At 35.5% G+C, this 12892-nt stretch overlaps 1 protein-coding gene across 2 annotated transcripts in view; it reads left to right on the top strand.

Annotated features, from left to right (window-relative positions):
• mlt (tubulin folding cofactor E like protein mlt) overlaps positions 1 to 12892 on the top strand; it is a 75271-nt gene that overhangs the window by 26313 nt on the left and 36066 nt on the right. For both annotated transcript variants that reach the window (XM_089642781.1, XM_089642782.1), the window contains exons 2-4: positions 4312 to 4652; positions 4736 to 5433; positions 5523 to 5622. In XM_089642781.1, the coding sequence (XP_089498907.1) occupies positions 4398 to 4652; positions 4736 to 5433; positions 5523 to 5622 (1053 nt within the window). In that variant the 5' untranslated portion in view covers positions 4312 to 4397. The remainder of the gene's footprint in view (positions 1 to 4311; positions 4653 to 4735; positions 5434 to 5522; positions 5623 to 12892) is intronic.

Here is a 12892-nt window from a genome sequence, read left to right as displayed (position 1 = left end):
AAACTTGCCATCGGGCTCGGGAGCTTGTTGCTATGCCACCGATGATCGAGCAATTATTATAACTTTATAATTTTAATATCTTCACACACTTGGCAACTAAAGATAAGTAATTTCCACTTGGCAATCTTTTGCCAGTAGATGCCAAGTCCACGCCGATGCACTTGCTTATAAACACATAATTTGATATGCTCACTGAACCACAACTGTACGATAACACGAGGGTGCCCGTCTTCATTGATATATTTAGGTATGAAATGCTAGATGGGCCATTAATGGCCGGCATGAAAAATATTTACGTTCTTCAAGTTGCTATCTGGTAGGAACCCTGACAATGTAAGCCGACTGACAACATTCCTTGGTTTACTGAAATTCCGGCCCCAAGTCCTTTATGGAACCTAAACATTTTTTTAGTTTTTTTTTTTTTTTATATTCGCTGCACACAGAAAATAATTTCCCTTAGGGTCTATGTCATCTTTGGGGATGCTTTATGGAGAGTATTTTTAAGGAAAGGAAGGTGGGGAAGTTCTGGGAAGGAAAAAGGTATGAGGGGTGGCTAGGGACTGGGGGTCGGTGTGTCCAGGAGTGACGAATGTAGATATGGACCCATCCATCCCACTGTGATGCAAGGTGATGGGTCGAGAGAGTCTGGTTGGGGAAGCGGGCTCAACCAGTCTCTCCGATCCGGTCTGCCACGTAGTCCAGTGGGAGACGCATCCGCCGATATGGTCTAGACAAATCTCACCCCATGAACCCGGTAACCCCGAATACGTCACTAAGCGTAGTGAACCACTTAAGGTGACTAACGCAGAGGTGTTGGTTATCCAGCAAAATCTCCCAAATTGAAAATTTACTGTACAATATCTCTATCGACGATGTCCGTGGTGCTTAGACTCTGTGTTAAGGTCGCGGGTTCAAAACCCGTCGTAGTCACAAAAAATGAATTGATTTGGATACACATTTTAAGTTGGTGTAAATATTCGGCTTCAAAAATAAACTTCCTGATATTTAAAAGTTTTAACAAAGGCTGAATAACAGCACTGAGTACTTTTCCTCTTCACCCTTCTCGTTCCTCTCCCTTGTGTGGTATTCACATTATTTTGCAATACGTTTAACGCACTCAATTTACACAAAATTTGTTTGTCTTTGCATCTAGCACCTAGTGTAACCTATTTCAATGCGTATAGTGAATACCTCACAAGAGTCCCAACTGCTCCCGTCTGGAGCCAGTGAGACTATGGCATCCCCAATTGGGGGATGTTGTGAGGCTGAAGGTAAGTGGGGAAGGGAAAGAGGAAGGTGGGGAAGTACCTGGCTATTCAGATCTAGTCACTAAACACGGCTAAAGCCATTTGGAGCAACGTTTCAATTCTGAATGGTGGTCTTACACCAGGGCGATACTGGTAGTATCTTCCACTCTGGAACGTGCCGCAAATATACTATATATTATTTTAATTAATTAATTGTGAAATAACACAAATTAATCAAATAAAATTTATTTGCGCACGCCGGGTTCGAACCCGCGACCTTCGGAATGGCAGTCCAATGCGTTACCACTGGACTATGCCGGCCGTACGGCCAATGCGTATCATCCCTTTCAACCTTCATTTACCCTGAACGCAGGGTGCATATGACATGTGTCTTCATTTGCGCTTCCCCTTTGCCCCGTCATTTACACGAAGGGGAGATAACGTCCTTGATCTCTTTTGAATGCAAGCGTTCAGGCATAAATGATATACCTTAACCTGCTCTGCGACCCTTTCATAGTAGCAAGTTTGAGATATACATTTTATATACTATGAATTACAATAAATCATGCACTTGCTTAAAGTTTGTCAATTCTCCTAGCATTCGAAAATAGAGTATCTTTTGTAAACCTAATCATGATAGAAGGACTAACAAGGTAGAGTCTAAATCATAGAATATTATTAATAATCTGATTGTAAGTTTGAAGGCTGTGGAAATGCCATTAATATACACATCGCTTAATTACTTTTTCAATTAGCTGGTTGTGAAATCCGTTCTTCCGATAATAACTTCTCTCGGGAAGATACCCTCGAGGCGACCTTGCGGGCTGAAGAAATCTTCGTTTGACGCTCTAAATAACTCCTTCCGATATTTCTTCACATTTCAATGTTGATTTTTGCATGTTCTTTGACTTGAGCACATTGCACGTCTGCTGTTGGCTGGCGGAAGTGCCGCCTTGCTAATTTCAAAATGCACCGACACCGGCCCGAACGAGCTGTGATATGTTGGCCTAAATAAAATCACTCGTATCCTCTTTTGTGCACATCTTAATAAATTTACATTAAAATATATCATGTCCTTCCAGCGTAAAGGTTATATTGGCAACTGGTGTCTTATGATCAACACCGTGTATAGGATAAAATCAATAAGATAACGTATCACGATGTTTAGGAAAAGTTAAAATTAATTTTGCTAATCGATTCTTAGTTTTCTCAGTGTATTAAAGTTGTTGATTCAACATCACCACACTTTTCTAATTTAGGTCTTTGTAGATTCTTGCTTTGATTTCTCTTGTTATTTTTTATGAAAAATTGCCGAACGGAGCCAGAAACGTCAAGCATATAACCTAAAGCCATTTAAGATGAAGCCACAAGCCAAAAATGTGTATATTCTTGGCATGCATTGTATTGTAGGTAATAGGCATTAAAATCGCTTGACAAATGGAGTCTAGCAATGTTCGAATTCAAGCACAAAACTGTTTTTTATTTATTTTGTAAATAATTTCTAAGAAAGCAAAAAAGTTAATCAAGTGAAACTGTCACAGATAATCTTAGCTATAATACTGTATTTTTAATTATTAAGTTGCTACATTTCTATTGAAAAAAAATATTTTTTAGTAGTTTACATTTTTTTTACTGAGTGATTTATTTTATTTATTTGTATTCTATCTACTCAAGCGAAACGATAGGAAAACCTTCAATTTATCTAAAGCATATTTTTTGGTATTCATAATGTAGACCAATTTGTTATAAAGATTGATCAAAATAGTGATTTAGCATTAAGCTTCGCCAACAGATATAATATTACAACACATACTTTTTTGGTTTTCGTATTTATGTACACTGGGTTTTGACAAATGTTAAATCAAGATGAACAATCCAATTATTAAAAAACATCAGTTATTATTTATTATACACATAATACGTACCTACGTAAAATTCTACGGACAAATAATAGATACAACAGAGACACGGACAAGATTGATTCATACAAGAGATATTCATGTATGTATAATATAATTAGCTTAACAATAAATTGTTAAACAATTGAGCAACAAGCAGAACATTTTTTCTGAATCTGTATAAATTATCGATGAAAATGTATACTTCGGCACTTACTTATCTGTCTTACTTACTTCTTTTTTCCGAAATTTAATGATCGTAGCTATAATAATTACCATAGATTTTGCCAGTTACTATGCAGTCTGCGTACTTGTAACACTATTTGCCCACAGTCTTCCGTAATTTGTGTCATTTTTCCGTCATAAAAGTAGTAAATCCGCCATTTCGTCACCGCTTGGTTCCATGACGTTTCACTTTCGTCAACGACTGCTATTAGGAACCGAAGCGTGACCAGTTCTGTGAAAGAGCTAGAGCAAAAACCTGTATTCAGTTCTAATGGTTTTGGTTTTTAATTTGACCCTCTTTACTTTTTCTGTTTACCTTCTCCTCTTCTTCCTAACTTTTAACTTCCCAATATTGGCTACGTGCTGACAGTACTTTAGTTTACTTTGAATGTTTGTTTTCATTTCTCTTTTGTTTATTTTTGTAAAGAGTTGTAACTTGATTCTTTCACCGGTGTTATGGTGTATTCGGTTTATTCATCGCAACTACCACATGTTAGTTCTTTTGTGGTGTTGCTTGAATGAATTTGGTTTTCACGCTCGGTAGCAATATTGCTTTCATGATAATATTATTATCATCTTTTGTCCTCGCCCGTGGTTGCATCAGGTTGGATTTTCAGCGCACGACAACTACAAAATATCTTTCAATTGTTTATTTTTTCATAAATTTTCTTTGTTGTCTCCTTACCGTAATAAAACTGGAGCGAATAAATTATTGTTTAGGTTTAGTTCCGAGTTATCAAATATATTCATATTCGATATTTATTGAATTACTTATCTCTCTCACATTACATAAATTTATAAGGAATTCTATTCTAATAATTGAATTTATGCATTAAGTAATTTGGCATCATTAATATCGAAATTTAGTTCACAGGCGCTTTGATATGCTGTGAAATCTATTCTTGTACTTATTTTCAACAAGTAAACTTTTCTCGTTTCAGGTCAATCGCCACCGAAATTGATACTTCACAAGTTATTAAGTAGCCCAATCTCATCTCCAAACTTTTAGTGCATTAGTTGCCTCAACATGCCGTCTCTTATAGAGGCCCTGGAGAAAAAATATGGCTGGCACACTCACGCTGCAGGGGCTGGGAAACACATCAGCGATCTTCCCGTGGCCATCTTCGTGCCTAAGAGATCTCCTCGGCTGAGCGTACCGACACTGCTGGTGCTTAACGACTGTGACATAGAAACGGCTGGAGATGGAGAAGAACTGCTTGACAAGTGCGGGGACGTGGAGGAACTGGACTTGGCCAAGAATAAGCTGACCAAGTGGGGAGAGGTGAGAATTTCAAAGTATTCACAGTTTTCATTGGAGTTTCTGCTGTGCTTAACAGCGTTATTGAATTTTCTTTTTCGTTTCAGGTCTTTGGAATCTTGCAGCACATGCCGCAAGTTAAATTCGTAAACTTGAGCTTCAACCGTCTGTCCGATCAGCTCGAAGCCCTGAACAAGCAAGCAGCGCACAATGCATGCTGGGCCCATCTCAAAAATCTGGTTCTCAACTCAACCAGGGTAGACTGGGCTAGCGTGCAGGCTCTTTTGAAACTCCTGCCAGCCTTAGAAGAGCTTCACCTGAGTCTCAACGAATACGCCCACGTGGAACTGCACCCGTCCGGTGTTGAAGATCTCGACACCTGTCCGAAGAAACAAGCGGCGGAAGAACAGTCTGAAAAGCTGGAAGCCGCTGCTAGATGCAATGCTAATGGTAATTGTAATGGAACAGACGAAGATAAAGAAAACTCTGGCTGCGGCAGAGTCAACGGTGAATGCACCGACCGAGTTAATGAAAACAGTCAAAACGGTTTTGGAAATGAGCCAAATAGTACCGATCACGTTTATCCCCAAGTGAAGAAACTTCACTTTTCCGGTAATCCCGTGTGCCATTGGAAGGAGATTTGTAAGTTGGGATACGCCTTCCCCAATTTGGAGTCCTTAGTGCTAAATGAGTGTCCTTTGCGATCGCTGAGTCTGGATTCTAACCCTGACGGGGTGGAGTACAACCGTTCCGAGAGTGGTTGTGAATCTGACGTACCTACCGAGTCTCCGCATAATAGTTTCAGGTAAATTTTACGTTCTATGTCCTTTCCAAACAACATAATATGAATCCTTGTCTCTCCTTAATTATTCCTACTTATACATTTTATTCCAGAAAGTTGCGCTTCTTGAATCTCAACAATACTGAACTGGGAACGTGGGATGACGTGGATAGGCTAGCAAGATTTCCCCTTCTGACAAGTCTACGAGTGCAGGTTAGTGCAAGAGTTATATTATCTCCGCACCTTTCATTTTATTCTTGTTATCTGCATTACTTCAGTTACCTGATACAAATGCATTATTCAATGATCCTTTACAAGATGTAGGTATTACTTATTTTTTATGATTAGAGCATCTCGCATCACAAGTCCTTGAAATCTCGTTATCCAACGATTCCTCTCATGTGTTCAGTGTAAACATTGGCAGTTTTCCAGGAAATTCCAGCTAACATACTTGTGTGTGCAGATATTATGGTGGCTATTGCGCAGTTTTCACATTGCTTGGACACACACACACACATAACAGTATAATTGATTATTTTATTGCAAATCCGTGATTACCTCGGTTGTTTGAGTTTATAGTTTCTTATTTTAGTAAAATAATATTGACTCTTTCCTATACATCATTCTATTTTCTGATATACACAGACGATCAACGCAACGGAAGAAAATATTAAGTTAAGATTGTATTGATTCTGTTTACCGATTATTTCTTTTATGACATTTACATAAGCAATTAAAATCAATTTCATTTTTTGTGTTATTATGTAAATTGTGCATTGTGCTATTCCTCTCTATTCCTGGCTGCTGTGTTAAAGATATAGGTACTAATGATGTTTTCTATCCTTTGATAGGAACGAAACACTAAAATAATGTAAATTTTCACGTGTGTCTTATTGTTTTATTTTTATTTGTAAAAACGCATTCCGTACAGGACGAGATCATTTCAATATGTAATATTATTTCAGTCCACAAAAAACTTTTTGAAAAGTGTGCCAAGGTCCATTGGCCCAGTATTCTTTTAGATAAATAATATTTTACGTATTATTAGGGAGGTCGAATCTTTTTGGCATTTCACAAATCCCTTTTGCTTTTATTTCATTTGGCTTTTAACGTTTTAAGATTTTATTTTGTTTATGTTCGATAGACCGTATAAAAGTTGATATCGATTCTGTTAGACAGGAATTTTATCCGCGTCTGTCGGTTTGTGTGCTTAGTTCTTCTAAACTAGGCAACGGATTTTGATAGGGTTTTCACTATCATATAGAGATTTACTTCTGGATGGTTTGTATACAAAGATATTAGAAGAACGAGATATGCTATGTTGGCCGCCGGACCGTAGCCGGAGTACTACCTAATTAGGGTACTTTGAACGGTATCGGGACGTGTACGCACAGAAATCTGTTCTATGTATTAGTGCGGATACCTTAGCGCAAGCGAAGGTGTGCAGTAGTATTGGTGAACAAAACCGGCGACACTCGGCAAAACAATTCCACTCAGTACGAACTGCGCATAGCACATCTCGTTCTTCTAATATCTTTGTTTGTATATAATATAATACATGCATATTGTATTTATAGAAAGTAGAGAAAATATGATTTTATCCTAGAATTCACATCCCCAAAACTTTACCCCAAATCATTCACAACCCCGAGCAACACCGGGTACACTTTAGTTAGTCTTAATATATAAAAAAATTAGCCTGCGTATATTTGTGCTCGCAAAACTCAAAAATTAGTAGACTGATATCGCTTAAAATTTCATAGTGTGTTCTTATTAGTGCCAGGAGTGTTTAGAATGGTGGAAGAAGTCGGAGACGCCCGAGAAAGACATTAGCAAAAGCGAATCGTTGCAGGGTCAGCTAGTAATTTATAACGAAAAGTGTTTTCTCTAAACCATTATAAACATATTTACTATCTCAATTGTGCGTCGTAGCTATGAATTTTATTTTATTGTGTTTTTATTGATTTTATTTCTCGTGTAACAGTTGTGCTACCTGTCATCATCGCTACATAATATTTATTTTTTCTTTAGAATACCACTTTGTTTGTACGGCGTATTGATAATACCTTTTTAAAAAGCCGACCTGGTTGCAGTTGCCGAGTTTTTTTTTTCGATTACGATTTGACAGATTTTAGTTTTAAATCTTTTCGTGGAAAATACTCTGCAGATTACTTTTAAGAGAGGGCGTTTTCCAGTTTTTTTTAACAAAACGTTGAAAAATATTCGTTCATGAAAATACCAAAATTAAGTTTTTAGTCTGAAAAACTGGCAATGGCATTAATTGGCACCTGTGAGGCTAGATGCTAATAACATACCTAATTAATCATAAAGTTCATAATAAATATTATATCATGGTCTAGTGATATGATTGTCTAGTGAGACGCGTTACGTAAATTTTTCCGGCAATGAAATAAATATTGTTTATTTAATTGATATTATAGCGAAGGGTATTAATAATTTATTTGATTTTAATGGTTTTGTTGCCGCAAAAGACGTTGCATTTGTGGGTCTGTTTTGTGAAACCAAGACCGATCATTACTTGTAAGGATTCCGTGAAAACTCAACACAATGACAATTCAATACCCCTTTAAAAAGTTATATACTATGTTATGTAACTAATCTATAAACCTAACCTACGTAACCTATTTAACCTATTTTTTGTTTCATCACTTTCATGACTTTATATCACTTTCCAAAGGTGTTTTGAATTGTCATTTTATTGAGTTGTCCGGTTACAATTTGCGATTGTTCTACAGCTGCAAATAACTTCATCGCTAACGTAGTTTTTCACATACAAAAAACCTAACTTTTGTTTTTTTTTTTCGAAAATACGTAATAGGCCACTTGCATGGATTTCATAACGACTTGGAAAAAATCGTGTGGATAGATCTTTTTACTAAGATTACGAAAATGTTAGTAAAATTTTGTAGAAATGTACATTTATTTTTATTTTTAAATAAATAAATCCATTATTTGGGCTCGTGTCGTCACTACATGAAAATGTCCCGTCTACTGAAAATGTTCCTATTAATTTTGTAAAATTCCACACTGATTTAATTTTTTTATATGGCATCACTTTGATTTCAGGCGAATTTTTGAATTCGTTCACTAGATTTATTGTTTGTTTTCTGCGAACTTTTCATTTGGTTTGAATTTTTGACAGATGTGAAGAGAACCCCGTACAATTTAGATGTCGGTACGTGTTTTAGAGGTATAATGGTTATGGTGCTGATTTTATCAAAATCAAATTTTATAATATTCTTATTATTATTATAATTTACAAGTACAAGTATATTACATTGGATTTATTAATATAGACGTTGTACATTATAATGATTTATGATCAATAAGATGGATCAAGGAAAAAAATATTTATGAGATGTAATATTTTTGGTGTGCCTCGTTATTCTGCTGTGTCATTCGTGTGGAAAACGTTATTTTTTTTAAATGATTTTCGGCTATGTAATCATTGTTTTTTCTCACCTATAAAATTATGTCCCGTCTTTCCGGTTTATAAAAAAAGGTCTGATTTTTCGGAATGAAATTTTCAAAAAATCCCCAGGGTTTCAAAAATACGATTAAAAAAATAATAATAATACAGAATGTCTTAGAATATTTTCCTTAACCGGAAAAAAAAATTTAAAAATATGATGCAAGTGGCCTATTCTCTCCATGTGTAATTTCGTCCACGTGGAATTCCGTCCGTGTAATTCTGGTAGTGCAATCAGTTGCGGCGCTTGACTTTTGTGTGTACTAGAGTACTATTATTACAAAAATGGCATAGTGATATTGTTGTATTCGAAATGTTTTTTTTTTCGAAAATTCAATTTTTGAATGAAGATTTTCAGGAAATCCGCGCGGCGCACGTTTAAACTGAAATTTCCTGAAAATCAACATACAAAATTATAAAAAAACCGTTTTGGACTAAATAGCACTAATAATGTCGAATTTGTCAAACTTAGCACCCTATCACCCTTAAAAGTCACGAGCCGCCACTGAGTGTAATATCGGTACCTACGTGAAATTAATGCCTGTTTAACGTCCTGACACTTCAAAAATTATGTCACTTGTCTGTTAAATAAGCAAATTTCTAAGGCAAGAATATTTAAGTGCTGAAGCGGTGGGCATCAGGTATGTTCCTGTCGACCAACAAAATCTAGACAGGACATGTTGCGTGGTGTTGAAGTAGACGCCGAAACAAAAATAAATATTTTTCAAAAATAAACTGCATTTTTTCGCGGTCAAAAGATCGAATGAAACACTGCTTTTTACCTTTTGGTTAAAAGACCAAATTTCTCTCAAAATATTCGACGGAATCAGATGGGTAATTTGCTTAAAGCATTATCCATTGGTGGGCCGAATTATTCGACGGAGTCTGTAAGACAAGCCATGTCTGGAGTTGATATATCGATGTATATTCCCCTTATGCTGTGAGCTAAATGAAATTAGCAACATTCGACTTTAGATGGTATTGTCTATTCATCGACAATGTTCGACCACCCAATGTGTACATAGTATATAATATACACGGTAATAACCCCGTCTTTACTAAATAAGTTCCATGGGCTTTTACTTCGATTTAAAGATTTTTTAATCTGAAAAATATAAACATCTCCTAATTTCACCGCCGAGAGCGATCTGTGATCGAATCCATGTCCTGTACTTGCTTTGAAAGTGTGAAAGTTTTTTTTTTCAAGATGTACATTCACTTGGCCCGAAATGATCCTCCCACAAGCATTATATCTCGTACGAAAATTTTTCACTCATTTCTTGTTACAATTATGTTGTTTTGTTATTCGGTGTAGGTACCAACTTAATTTCGGAGAACGAATTATTGTAATCATTGTCGAAGATGGAGAATCAACGCCTACTCACTCCACTGTGCCACTAATAACGCCTGGATCCGCTTCTTCATTCGTACGAATATAATAACTCGTTGCATACCATCACGCTGGCGTCTTCCTCGAAAGAATGGGCTGAAAAGTTAAGTTAGGACTTTTAAAGCTCGGTCATGTAATTCAAAATAACCACATGCAGATATATCCAACTTTTCATCAACTTCAAAAATTCACCAACTTTTTGTGTCAAAAGACCACGTCTGGTATTTATCTAATTCCTCCACCGTTATTGTTAAAAATATTTCATTGCAAATATTACGAACTAGCGGACCCTGCAATGATTCGCTATTGCTAATGTCTTTCTCGAGCGTCTCCGACTTCTTCCACCATTCACTACTTTATACCACAATGTTACTGTTAAAGAACTACATTACATAGACTTTAATTCGATTCCGTATCTTATTCCGGTGCAGCTATATTGTACAAGTATTCCCCGGGCGTCCCCGACTTGTTCTACCATTCAAACCACTCTCTAAAAACACTCCTGGAACAAGTACTTTGAAATTTTCAGCGTTATCGGTCGACTACTTTTCGAGTGTTCCGAGCGCAAATTATTAAGATTTAAAATAATTTTATTGTAAAATACTTTTTTTTCACATAATTGGGATTTGTGATACAAATTTGATATTTTCTGTAATCTACATTAGTCATAACAGCTGTTGAAGCGATAATGAATTCGTTACACTCCTCGACTCCTCGTAATGCAGATAAGAAACATGTCTCGTATAGATTGATCGAATGAGTGCAATTTATAATTATTTCATAGATTAATTCTAAATAATATTATAATCAATACAGACTAGGTTATTGGTGAATTGCGCTTTCACGTGCTCTAATTGAAACCGCGACTTGAATTTGCAATCGAATTTAAATTGCTTATCTTAATATTTGAAATCAAAAGTTAGTGTTATTATTTAATACCGTTCATAATAATATTATGTTATAATACACGGTGTCTAGAAACTCGTAGTATAAGCGGGAAACTGGTGAATCTACATCACAGACGATTTTGATGGTGTAAATATTTTTTATTTGAGCTCTCATTTTCGAGTTAATCGAGTCCGAAGTTAATTTGAAAGGGTTAATCATCTGTTTAATATATATTTTTAAAGTTTTTGAATCTTTAGTTGAAAAACAAGTTTTAAAAAAATCTAAATTCTCATATCGATTTTTTTTGGGTTCTCTATGCGATGTAGATTCCACAATTTCCCACTTCCACTAGTTTTCGGACACTGTGTGTAGTATGTGTGACCTCATAAAACAGACATCCGGACAGTCGTAAATATGCAAGAGATGATTTTCGTCATCATGTTCAAATCAGGTTTTATGAAATAAAACCATATTTTATTCATAATCTTTAGTAATGTGTAGTTTAGTTCAAAATTTAAAATTGGCGTTTATGCGACTTCGCAGGTTATTATTAAAAAAGTCAACCCGTAAAAATACAGTTTTTTACTATAATACTTATATTTTTACCAAACATTTATTTAAAAATATGTTTTTTTGGTTTGACTTCATGATTGAACCTTTCTCCCCAAGGACTGACTCTTAACTGCTGTCAACTTTTAAAATGTATTATACTTTAAAAAAAAATATTTGACTTTGAATTGAACCTTCCTCCTCAGAAATTGGAGTAAAACGAACTGACGACAGTCAAATCCCGATTGCGAGAACCGAAATTTATTTCGTATATTAACTGCTGTATTGTAATCCAATTTCAGAGAAATGTGTATATGTGATTATCACCAAAAGTTAATAGAATGCATTATCATCGACAACGAGTCTATCTGCCGTTTTTCCGTCATTTTCTGCTCGATCGGCTGTGGGGAGGTGGGTTAAGTTAAGTTTAATTTAAGGAAACAAAATCGATATTATGTAATGATGAAAGATGTAATTTAAAACTCATTGTAGGACGGGAGGAACTTACAATGCATAGGTGGGAGTTAAGAGGTACAATTTTAAAAGGTTCAAATTTAGATTGGTATTATGATATCAAAATTGTTTGTTTAACATACGAAACAGAACAAAAATAAAATAAACAAAATTATGTGTTTCACATACAAAACAGTATAAAAATAGAAAAAGGTAGCTTAAGTAGAACAAACAAGAAAAAAACAAAAAAGTAAACAGAAGTGATAAAGACATAAGCACAAAGCTAAGTAGGAATTAACAAAAAAAATACTTCCATACTAATACAATTTCAAATACAGGGGGAAGTTGGAGATGTTATTTCAAAATAGGACTTATGTTCTTCGTTAACCACTTTCAGATAAAGGACATTATATTCTGCTGGTTTGTGTAGTTCTATTTTACTTGGTAATTTTTCTGCCTTTCCTTACTGGATTTTCGTACATTTCTTTGCACTTAAATCACGAAACAAACGTGGTCCTCAAACACGAAACACGCTTAGAAACCAGCCTCACGTTTTCTATATGATTGATATTTAATTATACGTAATGTTCACCGAGTAGTACCAATTGTAAACGGAACCGGTTTCGACATTCGTTGATTATGATAATCATATAGGTACCGATTCTCACCTGGTCTGGTAGCTACTTGGATTTATCGGTACTTTGTAAGATAGA

Source organism: Hesperophylax consimilis, chromosome 18, assembly GCF_061612785.1.
Source record: "Hesperophylax consimilis isolate HC1 chromosome 18, BYU_Hcon_1.0, whole genome shotgun sequence".
NCBI classification, from domain to species: Eukaryota; Metazoa; Arthropoda; class Insecta; order Trichoptera; family Limnephilidae; genus Hesperophylax; species Hesperophylax consimilis.
This window is presented reverse-complemented; position numbering and strand designations above follow the sequence as displayed.